Source organism: Notechis scutatus, chromosome 2, assembly GCF_049901735.1.
Source record: "Notechis scutatus isolate UNSWTSFEM ecotype Mainland chromosome 2, rNotScu1.2, whole genome shotgun sequence".
Taxonomy (NCBI): domain Eukaryota; kingdom Metazoa; phylum Chordata; class Lepidosauria; order Squamata; family Elapidae; genus Notechis; species Notechis scutatus.
In genome coordinates this window covers 16,969,495-16,995,296 of record NC_142010.1, presented here as the reverse complement: position 1 = coordinate 16,995,296, position 25,802 = coordinate 16,969,495, and the positions used below count along the sequence as shown (strand labels likewise).

The 25,802-nt window shown below is 45.8% G+C and overlaps 1 protein-coding gene across 4 annotated transcripts in view; it reads left to right on the top strand.

The window, feature by feature from the left end:
* The window catches only part of SAPCD1 (suppressor APC domain containing 1), a 31,134-nt gene extending 5,624 nt beyond the window's left edge, over positions 1-25,510 (top strand). The window contains exons 2-6 of one of the 4 annotated variants that reach the window (XM_087954338.1): positions 10,371-10,501; positions 15,743-15,880; positions 18,953-19,024; positions 21,986-22,093; positions 23,687-25,510. In XM_087954338.1, the coding sequence (XP_087810464.1) occupies positions 10,371-10,501; positions 15,743-15,880; positions 18,953-19,024; positions 21,986-22,093; positions 23,687-23,809 (572 nt within the window). In that variant the 3' untranslated portion in view covers positions 23,810-25,510. Of the gene's footprint in view, positions 1-10,370; positions 10,502-15,742; positions 15,881-18,922; positions 19,025-21,985; positions 22,094-23,686 lie in introns of all 4 variants that reach the window. The other 3 variants (XM_087954337.1, XM_087954339.1, XM_087954340.1) reach the window with 3 other exon arrangements.
* Positions 25,511-25,802: the final 292 nt, after the last annotated feature.

Below are 25,802 nucleotides of genomic sequence, written 5' to 3'. Positions count from 1 at the left end.
GCCGTGTTTCATACTTGGCATACCATTGCCATTTTCCCATGGTTGTGCGATTAAAATTCGGATGCTTGGCAGTTGGTTCATATTTATGACGAGAGTCACGTGATCCCTTTTGCGACCTTCAGACAAGCAAAGTCAATGGGAAAGCCAGGTTCACTTAACAACCATCTCCCTGACTTAACAACCACACGGACTCACTTAACAACGGCGGCAAATGGGGCAAAATTCACCTCATGACTGTTTTTCACACTTACCACCATTGCAGCATCCTTGCTGTCAGGAGATCAAAATTCAGGCGCTTGGCAACTAGTTCATACTTACGACCCTTGCTGTGTCCCAGAGTCACATGACCCCCTTTTGGCACCTTCTGATGAGCAAAGTCAACGGAAAAACCTGTTTCACTTAACAACCATATCACTAACTTAGCAATTGCAGTGATTCACTTAACGGCTGTGGCAAGAAAGGTCATAAAATGAGGCAAAACTCACTTTACAAATGTCTCACTTAGCGACAGAAATTTTGGGCTCAACTGTGGTCGTAAGTCAAGGACTGCCTGTCTTGGCACCCCAAACCATAGTAAGGAACCATCCAAAATGAGCCAGATACAATTCATGCAGTAAGGCCAACCAGCGTAAGAGGACTTCTCTGATTTTAATCTTTCTTGAAACCATAAAAGTGTTCTTTAAATAAATCAGAAGGTTTAGAAGTCAGAAAGTGTGGCTGTTATTACAGGTAGTCCTTGACTTACAACCACCACTGAGCTCCAAATTTCCTTTGCTAAGCAAGGCGGTTTTTAAGTGAGTTTCACCCCATTTTATGACTTTTTTTTTTTTTTGCTATGGTTGTTAAGCCAGTCACTGCAGTTGTTAAGGGAATCAAGCAGTCATAAGTACACGTCAGTTGCCCAGTGCCCCAATTTTGATCCTGTGATCATGGGGATGTTGTAACGGCCGTTAAGTGTGAAAATTGGTCAGAAGACACTGCCATTGTAACTCAGGAAATGAACCTTGAGGAGATTTTTATATTTAAATCTCCACGGAAAAGAACACCTCAAGAGTGGGCCAGCGGTGCATAACACAGGCACAAAACTGTTGCTGTTGCTCTTCTTCCTCTATGGTCTCTGTTTCAAGAAATTTTCCTTGACTTTTCTTCAGATTAAAAGGAATAAAACTAGCGCCGACGTGTCAAACACGAGGCCCGCGGGCCGGATCTGGCCCTCGATAGGCTGTGGAGTTGTCCCGCGTGGCTGTCCCAGAGACAGCGAGGGACTGGCCCCTGTTGCCCCAAGCCCAGCCACACCCACCCAGTCGGCCACAAGGACCAGGCCAGGGGTAGGCTTCAAAAATTTTAGCAACTGGTTCTCTGCCCAGTTGCTCGGTGGGTGTGGCCATGGTGGGCGTGGCCTAGTTGGCTTCCTGCTCTACAGTGGGGGCACATTCCCCCCCCCCTCCGGGCTCCGGACACTTTCCTCAAGCCTCCAGCAGCAGGGCAAAAACAGCCTCCCGGGCTCCGAATGGCCTTTTTCTAGCCAGCTTTCCGGAGCCTCCAGGAGGCCCATTTTTCGCCCTCCCTGGGCTCCAGGGGCTTTCCTCGAGCCTCAGGAGGCCCCTTCCCTCCTTCTCTGGGCTCTGGAGGCTCTCTGGAGGCCAGAAACAGGCCCATTTTCAGCTTTCCGGAGCCTCCAGGAGGCCCATTTTTCGCCCTCCCTGGGCTCCAGGGGCTTTCCTCGAGCCTCAGGAGGCCCCTTCCCTCCTTCTCTGGGCTCTGAGGCTCTCTGGAGGCCAACAGGCCCATTTCAGTCCGGAGCCTCAGGAGGCCCATTTTCGCCTCCTGGGCTCCAGGGCTCCCAGCCTCAGGAGGCCCCTTCCCTCCTTTCTGGGCTCTGAGGCTCTCTGGAGGCCAGAAACAGGCCCATTTCCAGCTTTCCGGAGCCTCCAGGAGGCCCATTTTTCGCCCTCCCTGGGCTCCAGGGGCTTTCCTCGAGCCTCAGGAGGCCCGTTCCCCTCTTCTCAGGGCTCTGGAGGCTCTCTGGAGGCCAGAAACAGGCCCATTTCCAGCTTTCCGGAGCCTCCAGGAGGCCCATTTTCCCCCCTCCCTGAGCCTCTGCACTAGCCCTATACTTACCTGGGATTCAAAATGGGTCCTGTTGGGGCTCCTGGGAGGGGAGGGGAGAGATGGGCGAGGCCAGACAGTCATCGGAACTTACCAATTCGGCGAATCAGATGTAAACTTAGCATCCGGTTCTCTCAAACCGGTTTCAAACCTGTAGCAGCCCACCCCTGCCCAGCCCCCCCAAGGGCAAACCAAATTCCAATGCAGTTTGACACCCCTGAACTAGCAGATTTCACAGGCCTTCAGGTGGTCCTTGGGCATTTTTAGAAGAGTGGAGGAGAAGACGGCTATTGTGAGTTCAGCTCGGGATGGCCTTGGCTTGCATCCGTAGCAGGCTGTGGACCAGATGAAGTCAGTGTCATGGGGTCATGTCAGAAAGAAGGCCCTACTAGGGCCACGGTGAGGTGGAAATTGGGGGGGGAAAGGCCCGTGACAGGATAAGAGAAGGGAAATCTTTGCCGTTGGAGAGATAAGAAGGGAAAAGAGAAATATTGCAAAGAATAAATCAACAAGCAAAAAAAAAAGATCACTATCAATCAGCACCCAGATGAGCATAGATTAACTCCCAGATTAACATCAGGCCAGCAACCAGCAAGTAAACAATTTACCAATCAAGGAACTGCCAAACAAGCCAACGGTAAACAGCCCAATCAAGGAACTTGTAACGCCACTCCAACCAACACCAACAGGGGAAGCCATTAGAATGTAAACTGAGAGCAAATCCCACTCCTTACTAAACTTGATGGTGTTACCTAGTTTGGTAATGAAAGGTCTGTAAGAAAACAAGCAAGCTCACAGAGCACCATCATTCCAGGTCTGAGATACAAATATTCTGTTTTTGTTAAGATAAAATACTAGCTAGGGACGTGATGGGCTGACGTTCCTTCTCTTGCTACAAAAGCCTTCTCTCCCCCACCCGGCACCAACATGACCCCAACAAGCCGACAACATACGGCCAGGGATTGAGAGCACCTAAGCCGGGCTCCCCAGGCTGTAGAGATAACCGATCCTCTTACCAGCTGCTCTGATCCAACTCCCCACCCCAGTATAAGGAGCTTTCCTTAATGGGCCCTGCAGAGACCGGAGGGTGGGAGTGGGATTAGAAAACTGCAGAATTAACAATGGGGAGGATGAGCCTCCCCTCTCCTTTCTCTCCCGTATTCTCCATTCCTTCTGGTAAGCAGATGGGTTTCCTTTATTCTGCACTTTCTCCGTTGGACACCCTCTTTGCCCACCTCCTTATCCTGGACCGGATTCGTGAAAGAAAGGTCAACACTGTAATCTTCCTTCCTTCCTTCCTTCCTTCCTTCCTTCCTTCCTTCCTTCCTTCCTTCCTTCCTTCCTTCCTTCCTTCTCAATTACTCCCTTCCTTATCCTGGAATGGATTTGTGAAAGAAAGATCAACACCGTAATCTACCTCCCTCCCTCCCTTTCTCCTTCCTTCCTTCCTTCCTTCCTTCCTTCCTTCCTTCCTTCCTTCCTTCCTTCCTTCCTTCCTTCCTTCCTTCTCAATTACTCCCTTCCCTATCCAGGAATGGATTTGTGAAAGAAAGATCAACACCATAATCTATCTATCTATCTTTCTTTCTTTCTTTCTTTCTTTCTTTCTTTCTTTCTTTCTTTCTTTCTTTCTTTCTTTCTTTCTTTCTTTCTTTCTATCTACCTATCCATCCTTCCTTCCTTCATCCCTCCCTCCTTTCTCCTTTCTCCTTTCTCCTTTCTCCTTTCTCCCTCCCTCCCTCCCTCCCTCCCTCCCTCCCTTCTTTCTTTCTTTCTTTCTTTCTTTCTTTCTTTCTTTCTTTCTTTCTTTCTTTCTTTCTTTCTTTCTTTCTTTCTACCTACCTACCTACCTACCTACCTACCTACCTACCTATCCATCTTTCCTTCCTTCATCCCTCCCTCCTTTCTCCTTTTCCTCCCTCCCCTCCCTCCCTCCCTCCCCCTCCTCCCTCCCTCCCTCCCTCCCTCCCTCCCTCCCTTCTTTCTTTCTTTCTTTCTTTCTTTCTTTCTTTCTTTCTTTCTTTCTTTCTTTCTTTCTTTCTTTCTTTCTTTCTTTCTTTCTTTCATCTTTATTAGTTGTGTTCATATATCACCTCTTCATTGTCTTTCCAAAATGATTTGCAAGCAATGTAGCTACAGAGGAAACATAAAGAAAATAAATCAATAAAATAGAGCACAGAAAAAGAAACAGACATCATAAAACTGTCAACCAGATCCGATCGGAACTATGTGTGCCTGAGTGTTTGCAAGCAAAAACAAAACAAAACCCCAACCCATTACTTTCTCCAATTGGTTAAAGTATAATTTCTATCATCCCAGTCAGCCTTTCACTAAGTAGGATGGAGAGAACATCAGCAACCAAACGGGGATGGTTGAAAGTAGCTCATGATATGAGAGATTGGCCAATACTGTTTCTCGGAAGTCTAATTTATCTGTTTGATAAATATTATTGTTTTGAATCTGGGCTCCAATTCCATTCCTTTGGTACTTCCCATTTCCGGTTTAGGAGCTGTATCTAAATCTGCTTTCCTTTGTGCTGTGGGCAATACTTGGATAATGGAAAGGCAGTGCCAGGGGTGGCCTGCTTGGGGGTTCACAGGGGTTCGGGAGAGCCCGTAGCTAAAATTCTGTGCAGTTTGGAGAACCCGCAAATCCCACTCCAGGCTGGCCCCACCCACCCTGCCCCACCCCTCCCAGGGCCCCCCCACATGGTCCATTTTGGATGCAGGTAAGTGCAAGGCGCGCCCAGAGGCTCGGGGAGGGCAAAAAATCCCCCCCCCCCTTGGCTATGGTGCAGGAGGTCGACTAGGCCGCCCACCATGGCCACCCCCATCCAGCAACCGGGCAGAGAACCCTTTGCTAATAAATTTTGAAGCCCACCCCTGAAAGGCACAGTTAAATCAGCTATTTTTGCTTTTAAGATTGGAGGAGGTAAATCACTGGATGCCTACGGAGTCATCCTATTTTGAACTGATTGGAATTTTAATTTAAATTAAAATCTAATGCTAGGTTTGTCCTTGCCTCGCTCCGTTTTTGGACTGTGATCCCTGGTATAACTTTCAGGAGCCTGAGAAGGAGTTTGATGATCTATGCCAATTATTTGCTTGGGGATAATGGAGCTTGTACTTTTTGATGCATCTGGAAGGCATCAGGTTGTGGCTCATGGGAAGAGGGTTACCATGATATTTTGCGTGGATTGTCACCCCAACCTTTCTGGGCTTCACTAGATCCAGGAAGGACTATTATTAAAGCAGACAGACAAATGGCCAAAGTTAGTATAGGTAGTCCTTGACTTAGGACCACAATCGAGCCCAAAATTTATGTTAAGTGCAACATTTGTTACGTGAGTTTTGTCCCATTTTATGATCTTTCTAGCTACAGTTGTTAAGGGAATCATTGCAGTTGTTAAGCTACTAACATGGTTGTTAAGTGAATCTGGCTTCCCCATTGAGTTTGCTTGTTGGATGGTCGCAAAAGGGGATCACGTCCAGGGGTGGGATTCTACCAGTTTTCACCTATTCGCTAGAACCGGTGGTTAACATTCTAAGCAGTTCGGAGAACCGGTTGTTAGAAGAAATTACTGGCCTAATCCTGTAAGGAAGGCAGGAAGGAAACATTCTGGTGTTGCTTACAGAAACTGCCTTTCCGTTAACCCTTATTACATTCTTGGCAGGACTAGACTTCCTGTCTCAGCAACGTCTCTGGAGTTTTTTCCCCCTCCTTTGCTGGTACTTTGCTTGTGTGGAGTGACCATTCAAAGTTACAATTGCACTAAAAAAAGTGACTTATAACCATTTTTCACACTTATGACTGTTGCAGCATCTCCACAGTCATGGGAGGCCAGGCGAGGAGATGCGTGCCTCGATGTGAATGATATTGAGTTGGTCACGCCCAGCCAATCACATGACCACCAAGCCACATCCACCCAGTCACATGACCACCAAGCCACGCTCACCACCTAAGCCACACCCACAGAACTGGTTGTTAAAAATTTGAATCCCACCCCTGATCACATCCAGTGGTGGGATTCAAAATTTCTTACTAACGGTTATGTGGATGTGGCTTGGTGGGCGTGGCTTGTTAGGCATTGGCAGGGGAAGGATATTGTAAAATCCCCATTTCCTCCCCACCCCACTAACCTGTTTTCCTGCTCCGTTCTCCTATGCAGGGCAATAAAAAAAGGTCCAGCTGATCCACTGGGACTCGGGAGGCAGAGAATAGATGGGGGGCGGGCCCAGTCAGAGGTGGTATTTGCTGGTTCTCAGAACTCCTCAAAATTTCCACTACCAGTTCTCCAGAACTGGTCAGAACCTGCTGAATACCACCTCTGACGTGACCCCCTTGCCAAGCAGCTGAATTTTGATCATGTGACCATGGGGATGCTGCAACGGTCATTAAGTGTGAAAAACACTCATAAGTCACTGTTTTCAGTGCTGTTGTAATTTCAAATGGTCCCTAAACGAGCCGTTGTAAGTCAAGGGCTGTCTGTAATTTCCTCTTAGCAGTCTCAGTGCCCCCAGCCTTTCCAGCCAAAAGCCCGATTTTGTGTTTACTTTGCCAATTCTCCATTTCCCTGAATGGAATCTGTGGAGGGAGAGAGCCTTTCTCTCTTCGCACGACTCTGATCCGAGAAGATCTGCCCAAACGCCTGCCAGAATGAATTAAGTCAAGAGTGGGAAGCGGAAACAAAACCACAGCACGCTTCTGTTTGGGCGAGGAATTTCAGAGGCCTGTTTTAGCATCAGGAGAAAGTCGCGGAGAATATCCTGCTGGCGATGGAAGGGCTTTCAATAGGCCTTCCAACCGACAGCTGATCCCTCAGCTTGAGGTTTGTGCGATGAGGAGACGGTGGATGCAGCTTCAAGCATTTGGCAACAAGCCTCAGGAGTCCTTCCATCTGTCGATCTGACCCAGAACCGCTTCGCTGAGCAGCTGCCCCATGATCTGTGGCTGATGGCTGGCACCCCTCGTCCCATGCCCAGGAGACCTCATGTCCTGAGGGGTGACCCAGTCTTCTGCACCTGTGGCCTTTCATTTCATGGGCCTTTGCTTCAGACAGATAACAGATAATCAGAGTTGGAAGGGACCTTGTAGGTCATCTAGTCCAACCCCCTGCCTAAGCGGGAGACCCTACACCATTTCTGACAAATGGCAGTCCAATCTCTTCTTGAAGGTCTCAAGTAGATGGCGCTCCCACAACTTCCGAGGGCAACTTCTGTTCCATTGGTTGATTGTTCTCACTGTCAGAAAGTTTCTCCTTGTTTCCAGGTTGAATCTCTCCTTGTTCAGTTTCCATCCATTATTCCTTGTCTGGCCTTTGGGCGCTTTAGAAAATAGCTTGACCCCCTTCCTCTCTGTGGCAGATTTTTTGGTCCATTTCTTCCAGGCTTCCCGGTGCGGGGGATGAGGCTGTGTGAAATTGGTAGTCCTCGACTTAGTGGCCATTTGAAGTTATGACAGGATGCCCCCAGGAGTTCATGCGATCTGGACTCGAAGTTCTGACCGCTGGATCCCTCACGATCACATGACTTGAACTTCAGGCGCTTTGAAGCCGGGCTGCATTTATGGCCGTTCGCTGTCATTTTTTTTACAAAGGTTTTGCTGAAAACCAGATTTGCTCAAAGTGAAGCATTGGTTTACTTAATGACTGCTATGGTCGCTTTATGACTGCCACAAAAGTTAGCTCAGTTACACGGATGACCCGATTTATAGCTGTCACGTGTTATAACCATGAAGGGCAGGTTCTGTTACCATCATAATTTGAGGAGTACCTATATTGGATTATATCCAGAGGTGGTATTCAGCAGGTTGTGACCAGTTCTGGAGAACCAATAGCAAAAATTTTGAGTAGTTCGGAGAACCAACCTCTGACTGGCCCCGCCCCCATCTATTCTCTGCCTCCCGAGTCCCAGCTGATTGGCTGGGTCTTCTTTTGTTGCCCTGCACAGGAGAACAGGGCTGGAAAGCAGGTTAGTGGGGTGGGGAGGGAATGGGGATTTTGCAATATCCTTCCCCTGCCACGCCCACCAAGCCACACCCACAGAACCGGTAATTAAAAAATTGAATCCCACCACTGATTAAATCAGCTTCCCAGACTCAATAGTGTCTACGTTAGGGCTGCACAAGCCAACGGTAGCCCATTTAGAACAAACTGTGATCTGGCAGCACCCTTTGTTTCAAAAATACTAGCTAGCAAAACCAAGAGGTTAATGGCAGGATTGTAGTTATGTCGCCTTGAGACCATTGGAAGACCAGCTGAGGGACAGATCTTTGTGGACAAAATTGATGTGGTTGCTAGGAAGCGGCACTGACTTTGATGACACGTAATCAATCAATCTATCTTAAATAAGAGAATAAACAGGATATCATGAAACAACGAAGAACCTCTATGTGTGTGATGAACAGTTTTTTACTCATTAATTCTGTCTCTAGGAGATTATCCATGAATCTCATCAGGCCCAAGCCACCTCTGGCTCACTTAATCAATTAGCCCTCGTAACTAGTGGCTTTAATTAAAGGTCTAATTAGAATATCAAAAAGGACCTCATCACCCTTTTTATAACCTCTGTGTTTGTGCCTTTAATGTCAGATTCATACTAGTTTAGGTGGGTGGGAGAAGTGGGGATTTCCCTCTTTTTTTTAATGAAATTAATATTGGGAAATATTTCTTATTTCGTTATGAGAACGTGTAGTGGTATATGATTCTAAAGAAGCTCCTTGGATGAGAAGAAAATACATTTTCAAAGGCAAAAAAACCCCCAAGAAAGTCCAGTTGTCTTTTGGAAAAGAAAAAAAACCCCAGACCTTTCGGACAACTATTACGTGGATGACTGAGAATTTCTATATAGGAGCAGTAGTAAAGAATCAATGCATGATGGGGCTGATTCACTTTGTAAGTGTTAGTACCGCTTTATATAATGCCTTGGTAAGGCCACACTTGGAATACTGCATCCAGCTTTGGTCGCCACGATGTGAAAAAGATGTTGAGACTCTAGAAAGAGTGCAGAGAAGAGCAACAAAGATGATTAAGGGACTGGAGCAATGGTGGGATTCAAATTTTTTTACTGTCAGTTCTGTGGGCGTGGCTTGGTGGGTGTGGCAGGGGAAGGATACTGTCAAATCTCCATTCCCTCCCCACCCAACTAACCTGCTTTCCAGCTCCGTTCTCCTGTGCAGGGCAACAAAAGAAGACCCAGCCGATCAGATGGTACTCAATGGGAGGCAGAGAACAGATGGAGATGAGGCCAGTCAGAGGTGGGATTTGCCAGGTTCTCCAAACTACTCAAAATTTCCGCTACCGGTTCTCAGAACTGGTCAGAACCGGCTGAATAGCACCTTTGGACTGGAGGCTAAAACATGTAAGGAACGGTTGCAGGAACTGGGTATGTCTAGTCTGATGAAAAGAAGGACCAGGGGAGACATGACAGCAGTGTTCCAATATCTCAGGGGCTGCCACAAAGAAGAGGGAGTCAAGCTATTCTCCAAAGCACCTGAGCGCAGGACAAGAAGCAATGGGGGGAAACTAACCAAGGAGAGAAGCAACTTAGAACTAAGGAGACATTTCCTGACAGTTAGAGCAATTAATCAGTGGAACAACTTGCCTCCAGAAGTTGTAAAATGCTCCAACACTGGAAGTCTTTAAGAAGAGATTGGATAACCATTTGTCTGAAATGGGTTTCCTGCCTAAGCAGAAGGTTGGACTAGAAGACCTCCAAGGTCCCTTCCAACTCTGTTATTCTATTCTATTCATCTCACCAGGTTTCCTCAACTGGCTATTGAGAAAAAGAAAGATGGTTGTGTTTGGAAAAATCCCACTTAAGGCTCTTTGGGCAGGATGAGGGGGTCCACTCAGCTGAGGTCCATTCGAGATGTTGGTTTCCTATCAAGAAAGAGGAGAGGATTGAAGAAGGATCCACACCCACCTTCTCAAGGTGCCACCTAGAATCTCTAGAAATGGCCGTTATGGGAGGTTGCGGCTTTCAGGAAGAAAACAGTCCCTGTGTTCGTTTTACTGAAAGAAATGTATCAGGCTCCTAATAGGAGCATGTCAACAGGGACAAAACCACAGATGAAGAAATTTGATTTAGAAGTCCGTGGCATCTAAGAATCTGTGTTTCTGATGCCCTCAAACCTGTAGAAGCGCCTTTGTTTTTGTCAAATCATCTGGCAAAAATATAACCAAATAGTTTATAGTTAAAGCGGGGGGGGTCTCAAAAACAAAACAAAAACCCTCCCGTAATCTTTTCTATCTCTTTCTCCAGGAGAATCTGATGGGAAAGGAGTTACTCGATCCAGGAGCACAAACAGCTTCTTGTCCCAAAGTGGGAGGTGCAGGATGACTCCAAAGGAACCGCGTAGAAACACCATTTCTGGTGCCGTGGAATATGAAATGGTAAGAGGATCCAGAGAATGATTCCATGAGGTTAACTAAATGTTTAATCTCCTTTTCTCTCTTCCCCTCCCCTTCCCTTCCCTTCTTCCTCTCCTCTCCTCTCCTGTCCTTTTCCCTTTTCTTTCATTTTCTTTTCCCTTCCCTTCTTCCTTCCCTTTCCTTTCCTTTCCTTCCCTTCCCTTCCTTTCCTTTCCTTCCCTTCCCTTCCCTTCCTTTCCCTTCTTCCTCTGTTCTGTTCTCCTTTCCTTTCCTTTTTTTCTTTCCTTTTCCTTCCTTTCCCTTCTTCCTTTCCTTTCCTTTCCTTCCCTCCCCTTCTTCCTCTCCTCTCCTCCCTTCCCCTCCCCTTCTTCCCCTCATCTCCTCTCCTCTCCTTTCCTTTTTTTCTATCCTTTCCTTTTCCTTCCCTTCTTCCTTTCCTTTCCTTTCCTTTCCTTTTCCTTTCCTTTTCCTTCCTTTCCCTTCTTCCTTTCCTTTCCTTTCCTTTCCTTCCCTCCCCTTCTCTTCTTCCTCTCCTCTCCTCCCTTCCCCTCCCCTTCTTCCCCTCATCTCCTCTCCTCTCCTTTCCTTTTTTCTATCCTTTCCTTTTCCTTCCCTTCTTCCTTTCCTTTCCTCTCCTTTCCTCTCCTCTCCTTTCCTTTCCTTTCCTTTCCTTTCCTTCTTTCTCTGTTCTCCTTTCCTTTCCTTTTTCCTTTCCTTTCCTTTTCCTTCCCTTCTTCCTTTCCTTCCCTTCCCTTCTCTTTTTCCTCTCTTCTCCTCTCCTTTCCTTTTCTCCCTTTTCCTTCCCTTCCATTCCTCTTCCACTCCCTCTCCTCTCCTCTTCTCTCTCCCCTTAAGAAATACAAATTACTTTCATGCATTACAGAACAAAAACATACACACTCATACACCCCTGTATGCTCTGCTCCCTTAAAAAGTTTATAAGTGAATACTGAATAGAATAGAATAGAATAGAATAGAATAGAATAGAATAGAATAGAATAGAATAGAATAGAATAGAATAGAATAGAATTCTTTATTGGCCAAGTGTGATTGGATACACAAGGAATTTGTCTTGGTGCAAATGCTCTCAGCGTGTATAAAAGAAAAGATACATTCATTGAGAGTCAAGAATTATATTAAACAAGCCACAAGATCGGGGAAAAGAAAGGATTGTGTAATTTGGGCCGATTTAAGTGCAGTTTTCTTGTATTGCATCTTTCGCCCGACTTTTTCCATCCCCTTCTGGCCAGCCATTTTCCCTGTCCCGCTTGGGTCTGAAAAAAATACAGGATAAAATGCTCTGAATAAATCCTCCATCAGGGCCTGCTGATTCAGTATCAGAAGTCCGGTGGCAAAGTTTTTAGACATTCAAAGAAGCTAATCCTCACTGCGCTGCTCAGTTCTTCCATTTCCGAGCTCACACGGGCAGCTGAAAAGACTGGGCTTAGAGGTGGCTATTATCCTGGGCAACTGAAGCTTGAAGTCTAAGCCGGCCTGCTTTGGGAACTGCTGAGTTCAGCAGAGTGGGGCAAACCCAAATTTTCCAGACACTGAGGGAAAAAAACCCTCTAACCGGGGCAGGCGAAGGGTCACGGGGAGGGAAAGAAACACAGAATAAAGCAGAGGGCTATGAAAAGAAAAAGGAAAAAAAAAAAAAGAACAGGCAGCCTGAAGCAATGGAGAAGAAGACCGCAGATGGAGTAACAAGTGGGGAAAGCTAGAGAGAAAGACATCGGGATTGAAGGTGTGTCTACAGATGAAGAGGCAGCAGAGGTTGGCGTCGGGCGCTGCTAAAGAAGGGAAGGGATAGGACAGATGGAAGGAAAAAAGGGGGTTAGAAGGGGAAAAGTTGAGGGGAGGCTGGGAGGGGGGATGTTTTAGAAGTGGGCAGGAAGGAGGTGTTGAAGGAAGGAGGGTTGGCAGGGTTGAAGAAGGAGAAGGGAGATGGTAGAGTGGTCCGAAGAGATCTGACGAGCGGGGTTGTGGGAGAAGCAGGAGGAGGAGTTGTCCATGTGGGTGTTAACACCCCCAAGTAGCGTGATGGTTGCAGCTTTGGTGTCTGGAAGTCTAAGCAAGACCTAAAGGCACGGTTTATGGAATCCTAGAAGCGGGAGGGGCCTCAGAAATTATTTAGCCCAACATTCCAGCTCAGCAGAAGATCTACTGGAATATCTACGACAGGTGACCAGCCAGCCAGTTGAAAGACCTTCTAGCAAAGGGAAGCTCACCACTTCATAGGTCAGCCAGTTGCTTTGGCTGGCCAGCTGGCACAGTCAGGAACTTCCTTCTGAGGTCTAGTTGGAAGTCCAAACTTGGTGAGGGAGAGCGAAGTAGGGTCCTCGGTGCTTCTGCTGCCTGCCGCCGTAGGTCCACCATGGCAGTTCAAGGTGGTTACACGATCCTCATCATCCCGCTGGGAACAGCCCTCAGCAATCTGCACGCCTTGCAGTTCTTTATCTGGGTAAGTCCTTATGAGGACCAGGGATTCATGCATTCATCCAGCCTGCATATGCACCTTAAGCAATATTTATTTGCTCTGAAGTCCTGGAATGGCAGGAGCACAGCAAGTAAAATCCTGCAAATGAGGACATTGCTTTTCCCTCATCAGAAGCCCTTAAGCGGTGGAAACATCTTAATTTATATTGTGCTTTATTTATTTGTTTGTTTGTTTGTTTTAGTGTTGTCAACCTTGTATGAGAAAACAAGTATAAGTATGAACATAACGTATAAACATATAAGTATAAACGGGCATAAGTATATACACATAATAAATGAGTATGAATCAATGGGAATAGTAGGACAGGTACGGTAGGCACGCTGGTGCGCTTATGCACGCCCCCTTGCAGGCCTCTTAGGAATGGAGTGAGGTCCACAGTAGACAATTTAAGGTTAAAGTTTTGGGGGCTTGAGGATGTAACAAACAGAGTCAGGTAGTGAGTTCCAGGCATTGACCCCTCTGTTGCTGAAGTCGTATTTTCTGCAATCGAGTTTGGAGCGGTTTACTTTGAGTTTGTATCTATTGCTTGCCCGTGTGTTATTGCAGTTGAAGCTGAAGTCGTCATTGACAGGAAAGACATTGTAGCGGATAATTTTGTGTACCAAACTTAGGTCAGACCGTAGGCGGCGTAGTTCTAGGTTGTCCAGGTCCAAAATTTCGAGCCTGGTAGCATAAGGTATTCTATTGCGAGCAGAGGAGTGGAGTACTCTTCTCATGAAATACCCCTGTACTCGCTCAATCGTATTAATGTCCGTTATATAGTGTGGATTCCAGGCAGATGAGCTGTATTTGAGAATTGCTTATGCTTAAAACTCACCAAAGTCTGTCTTGGAAGCTTCAGCAAGAGTTGTATTTTCTGAGCGGACTCCTCTTTTGGTATAGAGATGGGTGTGTGTGCGTGTTTGCGCGCTCATGTAGACTTAATTATTAGTTCCTTCAATACTGCTAGCGTTGCCAGCAATTGTTTTGTGTCATCATTATGATTCTCCGCTGTTTGTTGCAACTGAGTATGGATGTGGATGCCATTGCAAGCCAAAGCTGATTTGGATAGAAATCCACATGTAGTTTTACCATGCTGTAGAATTTTATTTTAAAATGAAATTAAAAAAATAAATACCAGAGGTTCAAATTAGCTGTTCAACCAACTGCGCTTCTTCCAAAGAGCCAAAATGCTGGAAACGAAGAGGAGAAGCACCCTTTTTGTTGTAATTGATTGACAGAATGGGGTTATGATAATTGCGTCTCTTCTGTAACAGATGGAAGCTTATCAAAGAGAGATCCAGTCTAGAATGAAGGAGACATTTCCTGTCGGGGAGGGCAACTAATCAGTGGAATGGCCTGCCTCCAGAAGTTGTGGGTGCTTCAACACTGGAGGTTTTCAAGACGAGACTGAATAGCGTTTGCCCAGAGTGGTATAGGATCTCCTGCTTGAGCTTGGGGGTTGGACTAGAAGACCTTCAGGGATCCTTTCCAGCTCTGTTATTGCAGCTATCACCACCCTTCATGTCTCAGATTATATCCACCCTCTTGGTGCTTTCAGTCCTTGGAACAGAGGGCTGAGCATTCACTCTTCTGAATGGAAACCCATCTGGCCCTAAATTATGGGTCTTGTGGGGAGATGACTTAATACTACGTCTCTTTTCAGGGTATCTTGTATCTAGTTAAAAGTGCTCAGTGTCATTCTAAAGAAATTCTCTTGGGAGTCAAAGAAGCAGCACTAATTACAATTTCTCTTTCTTTTCCTTCCTTCTTTCCTTTCCTTCCTTTGTTCCTTTCCTTCCTTCCTTCCTTACCTTCCTTACCCCCTCCCTCCTTTCCTTACTTCCTTTCTTCCTTTCTAACCTTCCTCCCTCCCACCCTCCCTATTTCTTTCCCTCCTTCTTTCCTTCCTTCCTTCCTTTCTTTCTTACCTTCCTTTCTCCCTCCCTCCCTTCCTTTTCCTTTCTTACCTTCCTCCCCTCCCTCCCTATTTCTTTCCCTCCTTCCTTTTCCTTTCTTACCTTCCTTTCTCCCTCCCTCCCTCCCTATTTCTTTCTTTCCCTCCTTCCTTTCTTTCTTACCTTCCTTTCGCCCTCCCTCCCTTCCTTTTCCTTTCTTACTTTCCTTCCTCCCTTCCTCCCTATTTCTTTCTTTCCCTCCTTCCTTTCTTTCTTACCTTCCTTTCGCCCTCCCTCCCTTCCTTTTCCTTTCTTACCTTCCTTCCTCCCTTCCTCCCTATTTCTTTCTTTCCCTCCTTCCTTTCTTTCTTACCTTCCTTTCGCCCTCCCTCCCTTCCTTTTCCTTTCTTACCTTCCTTCCTCCCTTCCTCCCTATTTCTTTCTTTCCCTCCTTCCTTTCTTTCTTACCTTCCTCCCTCCCTCCCTCCCTTCCTTTTCTTTTCTTACCTTCTTTCCTCCCTCCCTCCCTATTTCTTTCTTTCTTTCCTTCCTTCCTTACCTTCCTTTCTCCCTCCCTCCCTTCCTTTTCCTTTCTTACCTTCCTCCCTCCCTCCCTCCCTCCCTCCCTCCCTCCCTATTTCTTTCTTTCCTTCCTTCCTTCCTTACCTTCCTTTCTCCCTCCCTCCCTCCCTTTTCCTTTCTTACCTTCCTTCCTCCCTCCCTCCCTCCCAATTTCTTTCTTTCCTCCCTCCCTCCTTCCTTCCTTCCTTCCTTCCTTTCTTACCTTCCTTTTGCCCTCCCTTCCTTTTCCTTTCCTATCTTCCTCCCTCCCTCCCTTCTTCCCTTCTTTCATTCCTTTCTTTCCTCCCTCCCTCCCTCTCTCTGTAGCTGAAGCAGATGCAGCAGCTGGAACGAGAATGCGATGCCTTGTTACAAGGCCTGGACATGGTTAACCAGGTACGCGACTGGTTACAGTGCCACCTGCTGGAAGCTCAAAAGCGCCAGAAGCACATGGGAGCCCAGGCGGTAAGTCAGGGCGGGCAGCCTTTTTATCTGCCACGACTGTGGTGGCTCTTCAGGCACAATCCGAGGGAGTTGCATGGCAAGCAGGTCTCCAATAAAGAGTAGGTGGGTGCCGGGCCAAGTGTGGCCTGAGGCAGCTCTAAGATGGATGATTGCCAGCCCCACCTGTGTGTAATAACAGAAACACACCGAAATTGGCTTTATATAAACACACGATAAACAATGTAGGCTTTGCACTTCCTAAAAGCATGTCTGTCTGTCTATCTCAGGGGTCTTCAAACTTGACAGCTTTAAGACTTGTGGACTTCAACTCCCAGAATTCTTCCTTGAGTCATGTTAGCTGTTGAGGTATTCCCCGTTAGGAGAATGAGTGCACTCAGGGAAACATAGTGAGGTGATGAATAACACACAACCAGCATACAGATACACTGAATAGTAAAATGTAGGTTTTACTTCCAGTAAACGGGTAAACAAAGTCCAAAAAACAGTCCAAATCATACACGATTAAAGCAGTTAGTATTCAAAACAACCAGTCCAGGGATAATCCAAACATGACGTCCTTTTCTTTACCAGTATCATAAACAAAGTTCAGTAAACGGAGTTTGCGAACAGTTGCAAGACTCACAGCAATTCAAGCAGAATGACGATCAGGCAAAAGGCAAAAGGAAATGCAAAGAAAAAACAAACCAGGTTTCTGGCTCCATCCTATGGCTGTTGGAGACACCTCAGCCAATCATAATTACAGCATTCTCTTAAAGATACAACAGTATTAAATGACTATCCTGGTTTATATATTGCCAACCCAACTTTTAGGTGACTATCATTCCTAACATTAGCTCAGGAATTCTGGGAGTTGAAGTCCACAAGTCTTAAAGCTGTCAAGTTTGAAGACCCTTCGTCTATTTATTTATGGAGTTGGCAAACTCCTAATTGACTGCAATATGTCATATGGTCTAGTACAGGTAGTCTTTGACTTACGACCACCATCGAGCCTCAAATTCCTGTTGCTAAGTGAGACATTTGTTGAGTTTTGCCTTGTTTTATGACCTTTCTTGCCACAGTTGTTAAGTGCATCGCTGCAGACTACTGGGATGTCACAATGGTCATAAGCGTGAAAAAAACAGTCTGAAGTCAATTTTTTTTTGTTTTCCCTTAACATTTTTATTGGGTTACAAAATAAAATAAGATACAAAAGACAAAAGACAATAGGAAAACAATGGGGAGGAAGGGAGGTGGGGAAGAAAAGTGAAGAAGGTTTAAGAGAAAGAAAAAGAAGCATTGACTTCTGACTCCCTCTGTTACAGTAAAGCAAGGCATTAACATCAAATCACAACTTTTTGTTTGTATTTATTTTTCCTTTTTCTTTTTATGAACACTGAGAGCATCTGCACCAAAACAAATTCCTTGTGTATCCAATCACACTGGCAAATAAAGAATTCTGTTCTGTTCTATTCTATTCTATTCTATTCTAAACTATGGTCAGTAAATGAACTGTTGTAAGTTGTAAGTTGAGGACTACCTGTAGTTAAGGCGACAGGCTAGATAGAAACCCTGGAGGTGGTGAGTTCAAATACTGCCTTAGCTGTGAAAGCCCGCTGGGTGACCTGGGGCCAGTCCCTCTCTCTCAGCCCAACCCAACAGAGGGTTGCTATTGTGGGGAAAATAGGAGCAGGAAAGAGTGTATTAGGTATGGCTGACACTTTGAGTTATTTTAACTCAAAGTGCAGCAACAGTATTAAACTAATTTATTTCCTTCCTTCCTTCCTTCCTTCCTTCCTTCCTTCCTTCCTTCCTTCCTTCCTTCCTTCCTTCCTTCCTTCCTTCCTTCCTTCCTTCCTTCCTTCCTTCCTTTTTTTAGCCAAGCCACTCTGGGCAACTCCATTTGTGGAAGGGAGTTCATTTATTTATTAGATTGCAGTAGATAATCTCTTTGATTAGTTTCCAACCATTATTTCTTGTCCTGCCCTCTGGTGCTTTGGAAAATAACTTGACCCCCTCTTCTTTGTGGCAGCCCCTCAAACGCTGGAACACTGCTATCCTGTCACCCCTAATTCTTCCTTTCTTTAGACTCGCTAGCCAAACCCAAAACCTGCAGCCATTCTTCATGTGGTGTAGTCTCCAGGCCTTTGGTCATCTTAGTTGCTCTTTGCTGAACTTTTCCCAAAGTCTCAACATCTTTTTTGTAGTGTGGTGATCAAAATTGATTGCAGTATTCCGGATATGGACTTACTAGGGCTGTGATGGCGAACCTATGGCACACGTGCTACAGGTGGCACGCAGAGCCATTTGTGCCGACACACAAGCTGCAGGCAAACTTATCTCACTGCGCATGTGCGTACCTCCCAGCTGATTTTTGGCGGGTTGAGGCCTTTTTCGGCCTCCCAAAGGCTTGAGGAAGCCTTCTGCAGGCTTCTACAAGCTTTGTAGGCCGAAATCTAGCCCCGTTTTGTCACTTCCGGTATTTTCGGAAAAACAGGAAGTGACGAAACGGGGCTAGATTTCAGCCTACAAAGCTTGCAAGAGCCTGCAGAAGTCTTCCTCAAGTCTTTGGGAGGCTGAAAAAGGCCTCAAACCAGCCAAAAATCAGGTGTGAGGTGCAGTGCAGGTAAGGGGATGGCGGGGAGTAGGGGGGATGGAGGATTGCACATGCATGCGTAGGCGCATTGCCTTCTGGGTGCTGGCACATGAGTGCGAGCGTGCAAGCGTGCAAGCGTGCGCTCTATTTTGGCACAGGAGCCCAAAAAGGTTAGCCACCACTGTACTAGGGTTTTATAAAGTGGCACCAACGAATTTATCAATTGCAATGATTCACTTAACAACTATGGCAAGAGAGGTCGTAAAATAGGGCAAAACTCACCTAACAAATGTCTCACTCAACAACATAGATTTGGGGCTCAATTGCGGTCATAAGTTGAGGACTACCTGTAGCGGTTAATGTCTTAAGTGCAAAAATTCTCTTTTTCCTTATTTCTTGAACTGGAATGTTTGAGATGCACATCGGATTTCCAGTTTTGAGATGAATTGCTCTGTTTTGCACAACTGCAGAATGATTGCCGAGATGCTTACTCTAAGCAGAGCCACCTGCTGTTGGCCAAGATCCAGGAAGTCAACCTGTGCTTGAAAAGCTTACTCACTTTTTCTGGAAAGGTCAGTAGGCCTGAAGGGTGGGATGAGTCTGGGTGGTGCAGTGGTTAGAGTGCAGTACTGCAAGCACTCCTACTATGATTTGGCAGTTCGAATCTCACCAGGCTCAAGGTTGATTCAGCCTTCCCAAATTCCAAGGTGGGTAAAATGAGGACCCAGATGGTTGGGGGCAATAGGCTGGCTCTATAAACCGCTTAGAGAGAGCTGGAAAGCACTGTGAAGCGGTATATAAGTCTAAGGGTTATTGCTATTGCTATTAGAGAATACAGAACTCAGGTAGTCCTCTACTTACAAAGGTTTGTTTAGTGACTGTCCAAAGTTACAGTGGCATTGAAAAATGTGACTCACGACCATTTTGCACACTTACAACAACCATTGCAGCTTTTTCACCATCATTGTGATCAACATTCAGATGCTTGGCAACTGGTTCATTTTTATGACGGTTGCAGCCCCGTTTTGCAACCGTCTCACAAGCAAAGTCAATGGGGGAGCTAGATTCACTTAACAATGGTGTCACTGAGCCGCGGTGGTGCAGTGGTTAGAGTGCAGTACTGCAGGCTACTTCTGCTGACTGCCGGCTGCCTGCAGTTCGGCAGTTCGACTCTCTCCAGGCTCTCAAGGTTGACTCAGCCTTCTATCCTTCTGAAGTGGGTAAAATGAGGAGCCAGATTGTCGAGGGTGATAGGCTGACTCTGTAAACTGCTTAGAGAGGGCTGTATATAGAGGTGGGATTCTATCGGTTCAGACCGGTTCTATAAAACCGGTTATTATGATTCTGCACAGTTCGGAGAACGGGCAAATCATGCCCCTGGCTGGCCCCTCCCCTCAAAGTCAGTCCTTATCGTGCATGGTCACGTGCACATGCCTGACATCGCCTGCTGTGTTCTCTCCCACTCAGTCACTCCTTAAGGTATTTCTTCCCCCCCCCCAACGATCAGCTGTTCCGATGTTCAGCTGTGCCAGGATCCCCCTCGCTGTCTTACTGCTTCGCCCAGGAGGCTTCCCTGAGGCCCAGAAGGCCCAAAAAATGGGGAGGGGGTGCTGCAAAAAAGAAAGAAAGAAGAAGCCACGCCCACCCAGTCACATGGCCATGCCCACCTAGCCACGCCCACCTAGCCACACTCACAGAACCGGTTGTTCAAAAATTTGAATCCCACCCAGGCTGTAAAGCACTGTGAAGCTCTGTATAAGTCTAAGTGCACTAAGCTATTATGCACTTAAGAACTGCAGTGCTTCACTTAACAATTGTGGCAAGAAAGGTCATAAATTGAGGCAAAACTCCCTTGACAAATGTCTCGCTTAGTAACATGAATTTGGAGTCAATTGCAGTTGTAAATTGAGGATTGCCTGTAACAGATTTGGCAGGACCTTGGAGGTCTTCTAGTCCAACCTCCTGCTCAGGACAGGAGACCTTCGACTATCCAGGTCAAATGGTTATCTGGTCTCTTCTTAAAAACTTCCAGTGTTGGAGCATTCACAACTTCTGGTGGCAAGTGGTTCCACTGGTTAATTGTTCTCACTGTCAGGAAATTTCTCCTCAGTTCTAAGTTGCTTCTGTCCTAGATTAGTTTCCATCCAATACTTTTTTGTCCTGCCCTCAGGGGCTTTGGAGAATAGATTGACCCCTTCTTTTCTATGACAGCCTCTCAAATATTGGAAGACTAATATCATGTCGCCCCAAGTCCTTCTCTTCGTGAGACTAGACGTCTCTAGTTTATGCAATCGTTCATCATACAGTTCAGAATTTGGGTGATTGATCATCAAGGCAGACCTACAGTATAGACCAGATGCAGTGGTGGGATTCAATTTTTTTTACTACCGGTTCTGTGGGCGTGGCTTGGTGGGCATGACGTGGCTTGGTGGGTGTGGCAAGGGAAGGAGACTGTAAAACTGTGATGACGAACCTATGGCACACATGCAACAGGTGGCACGCAGAGCCATTTGTGCTGGCACGTGAGCTGCAGGCAAACTTACCTCACTGCGCATGCGTGCGTCTCACAGCTGATTTTCGGCCCGTTTGAGGCCTTATTCAGCCTCCCAAAGGCTTGAGGAAGCCTTCTGCAGGCTTCTGCAGGATTTGCAGGCCAAAAACTAGCCCCGTTTCGTCACTTCCTGTTTTTTCCAAAAATACTGGAAGTGACAAAACAGGGCTAGTTTTCGGCCTGCAAAGCCTGCAGAAGCCTTCCTCAAGCCTCTGGGAGGCCGAAAGAGTGAGGTGCAGTGCAGGTAAGGGGGTGGCAGGGCTGGGTGGGTGGGGATTGCGCCCGCATGCTTAGGGGGCATGGGGAGGCGTGTATTGCCTTCTGGGTGCCGGCACGCAAGCGCGAGCACGCAAGTGCGTGCACAATTTTTGGCACAGGAGCCCAAAAAGGTTAGCCACCACTGCTGCAAAATCTCCATTCCCTCCCCACCCCACTAACCTGCTTTCCAGCTCTGTTCTCCTGTGCAGGGCAACAAAAGAAGACCCAGCCGATCAGCTGGGACTCGGGAGGCAGAGAATAGATGGGGGTGGGGCCAGTCAGAGGTAGGATTTGCCGGTTCTCCGAACTACTCTAAATTTCTGCTACTGGTTCTCCAGAACTGGTCAGAACCTGCTGAATACCACGTCTGGCCAGGTGACATACAAAGATAGACCTCACTTACCAAGCACCTTCTTTCGTGATAATTTGAAGTTACGATGGTGCTGAATAAGTAACTTTATGACTGGTCCTCGTATTTATGACCTTTGCACTGTCTCCAGCTGCCCATCTTTCCAGCCAACTCTGGATGGCTTCCAATGACATTTTAATTGTACTATGTTCTTAGAACTTTTTGCAAACGTATGCACAGGGCCGTGGTTTCCCCTGAATAGATATTTGTGGTCAGAATTTGGACAGCAAAACAGCACTTGTTCGTGTTAGGTACAAGTGTGGTGGTGAGTCACACATCAACTGTGATATATTCCACCCCCCCTCTTCTTTGCAGTCCGAAGTGCCACTCAAAAATTGGGGGGTTCCCTTTTCCTCGCCAGAAAATCCATTCCACCAGCAAGCCATCATCGTGCTAAAGGAACAGAACCACCTGTTGACCAAGGTAACTATCAAGGCTGGCGGATCTCCTTTGGATGGGAAAGGGGACATTTGATTTTAATTGTGTTTGTAATGTGTCTATGGAGATTCTCAACCAGGTCATGGTTGTCCCAAAAGTGCTTTTTTTCAAGAGGTAACTGGACTTGGTTTGTTTTCTTTGAAAATGCTTTGCTTCTCTTTCCACAAGTTTCTTCACTTCAGTTCACTGAAGAAGCTTCTTGGATGAGAAGTGACCTGTTTTCAAGGGGAAAAAAACCAAGGAAGTCCAGTAGCCTTTTGGAAAAAGCACCTTTGGGACATTTATAAGGTGCCAGATTGATGTACTAGAAGTGGAATCCAGGGATCCAGCACTGTCCCACAAAGAAAGTGTCCTTGTGGGTTTTAGGACACACACTTTGTACAGTATTAAAGGAAATCACCTGATCCAGAATGTGTGTGTGTGTGTGTGTGTGTGTGTGTGTGTGTATTTCAAATAATAAAATGATATGTATGTATGTGTGTATAATTTTATTATTTGAATTTTTATTTGAATTTTTGTTTGTTGCTTATTTCCCCCTAAGAAAAAATAGTACTTTTCCACCATCTGGAACAGTCAGGAGAAATCAAATTTCAACCTATTGAAAAATCTTTGATGGACTGTGATAATAAGTAATCTGTCAATAGCAGGTAGAATTTAATATCTCCCCTTGTCATAAATGTTCTTTGAAAATCATTTATAGTTCATTTATAGTTCAGACAATCTATTCTTCCCCTGTAATATGATTTGCGTTTGAAATATTAATTGGTCATCTCTGGTTAAGTTTGAACCACTCGACTGGCTGTCCTGAATTTTGTATTGGCATCCATGATAGTAGTGTGTGTGTGTGTGTGTGTGTGTGTGTTTGAACATGGGTAGTTCATGGATAACAAATAATTTGCTGCAAATTTATGGCTGTAAGTGTGGTCCATAATAAACAAACAGATTCTGATTGTTTGCAGCGTTTAAAAATTCAGCTTGCATCTATGATGTGAGATTGTTTTGTGAGGTCCTCTGGCAAGCTGCATCTTTTAAAAATATAATATTTATATAAAAGCACCAATAATTGCATGGGCCTCATTCAGTGGGGGCCTTCTGATCTGGTTGAAAAGAGAAACATGCAACAAAGGTTGCACTCCATTGTCTCTTCCCTCACATACATCCTGGCAATGGTGGGATTCAAATAATTTAACAACCGGTTATCTGCCCTAATCATTTCTTCCAACAACCAGTTCACCAAACTGCTCAGTAAGTTAACAACCGGTTCTCCCCAAGTGGTGCGAACTGGCTGAATCCCACCACTGCATCATGGTATGAAAACATAGTGGAGGGTGGAAGGTTTGTGGCCCTCCAGATGCTACTGAACTGCCGTTCCCATCCTCCTCATTCTAGCTGTGTAAGATTGATGGGAGTTGGAGTTCATCAATTCTGGAATGACCAATGTTTGTCAAGGGGACCACTTGAATTGGGAAGTAACCAGCCACAAGCTCCTTCCAAGAGGAGGGAGGCTCTAAATTTGTCAGGTGAATGAAGAAATTATGCTATTCATGTCATAATCGTTGACGTCTACTTGGTTAACAGGAGGTGTCCCAAAAATGCCATCGCATTGCGCAACTGGAAGAAGAAAAGGCATCCCTTTGCAAGCAGCTGAAGGAGAGCTGGGGTTGTAAACTCCCCAGCCACAAGGAGTTCACCTTCATTTGACAAGAAGCTGAAGGGTGGGTGGCCATAAACTCTGTGACCCTTCTGCTTCAGTTGGCTGTGCTTAGGACATCACTTTTTTGGGAGAGTCCAAACGACGGGCCACATCAAGTTTTTTTTATTAGGAAAGAGGCCAACAGCGTTCCTGTTCCTCTTTGTCCTCTATTTGCAGAGGGCCAGGTTTGTTGGAGAAACATCTCGAGATGGTTGGCGATTGTTAGAATGGGAAAGGTGAACACGAGGCTCTTGAAGTTCATGAAAAATAACCGGTGGAAGGGAATGGATCAGGGGATGAATCAGCGGTGCAAGGCAATCAAGACAAGGCTCACAACTTGCTGCAAATTTATGGCTGTAAGTGAAGGACTACCTGTGGGTCCTCCCGTGTTCCCACATGTTTCAGATTCCTACTTCAGCTAGGAGGTTGGAAACCTTCTCTTACAACAGCTCCAGGACTTTGCCATCTGCAGCTCTGGACCAGGGATTCAGGAGCCCAGAATTAACATCACGGGAGCACATTTTTCCCTAGGATACCTGTGCTGAAGTAACTTCCCTCTGTATTATTATTATTTTTCCAACCCAGAAAAAGAGCAAATACCCATCAAAGGCCTTTTCATTCGGAGACCAAGATATGTTGATGATCTTGGTTTACAAATTTTGCAATCTCTCCTTTGATATAACCTGAAAATATCTAGCCGTAGTTCTGTTCTTCAGATTTATATTTATACCCTAGTGGGGCTGAGTGACTACAGTATTACTTTTCGGTAGCTAAGGGAAATGAAAGCAAGAGATATTTATTATGACTAAAAAAAGGACTATGAAGCATGGCCCACATTTCCTTTCCACTTTTTTGGAATATTGCTTCTATAATCCAAATGCTTCCTGATCGGGTTGTTTTTTTTTTACACTTGGCAGTTTTAAGATGGATGGATTTCAACCCAGCGTGTTGGCTGGGGAATTCTGGGAGCTGAAGCTCACACATCTTAAAGGTGCTAAAGTTGAGAAACACTGTTCTAGATCAATCCTGCACTTGTAGGTATGTTTACAGTTTAATCATATTTTTTCTGATTCCATCTGATATTTTTGTGTTCTTTTGTTCTTGAAACAATTCCTTTCTCATGCCCTTCTAAAGTTCCGTTTCTTTGGTTATTTATTTGGTCACAGCCCACAGCAATGTGTTCACCCTCAATGGGTCACAATCAATAATTTGCAATAAAACATATAGGGTAGGCTTAAAAGTAAGTGGTTAAAACCGCAAGATCGTGTCTAAAACCTGTGTTCCAAGCAGAAGAAATAAAATGGACAAGGAATTAATAACTAGAAGCTTGCATTCACAAAATTAAAAACACAAAATCCCTCTTAAACAGTTGTCTTTCTAATAACTTCCTAAAAACTAATGAGATGAGGGCTGCTTAAGTTTCACAGAGAAACGTATTTCAAAGTACTGGTGCTCCAACAGAGGAATTGCATTGGTGAGCCTATATCCACCTCGATTTCCTCAAATTGATAATTTTTTAGATTCTCCTAGAACAGGGCTGTCAAACTCCTGGCCTGCGGGCCGGATGCATTACCCGCTGGCCACGCCCATGCCCGGTTTAGCGAAGTGGGGGAAAGTCCTGATACATCACGTGACACCGCCATGACAACATGAATTTGACACCCCTGTCCTAGAAGTTTTGCGCCAGGCAGATTGAAATTGGGGTGGTAGAGGAGCTTGCCCTGGGAGATAGTTCAAATAATATATATATATACAATATAAAATAAGAACAGGCATGAAACTAAGAAAAAAAGAATTATACAGGATCCTTCCTTCTGATTGCCAGAGGAGCCTAGCTAAAAAATAACCCATTACTGACATTCCCAACTACTAGGATAAGTTGATAGGTAGAACCTCAATCTCACCCACACACCGTAAGCACCTGGAGCAGGGGTCTCCAACCTTGGCAACTTTAATCCTGGCAGACTTAATCCTAGCGGACTCCCAGAATTCCCCAGTCAG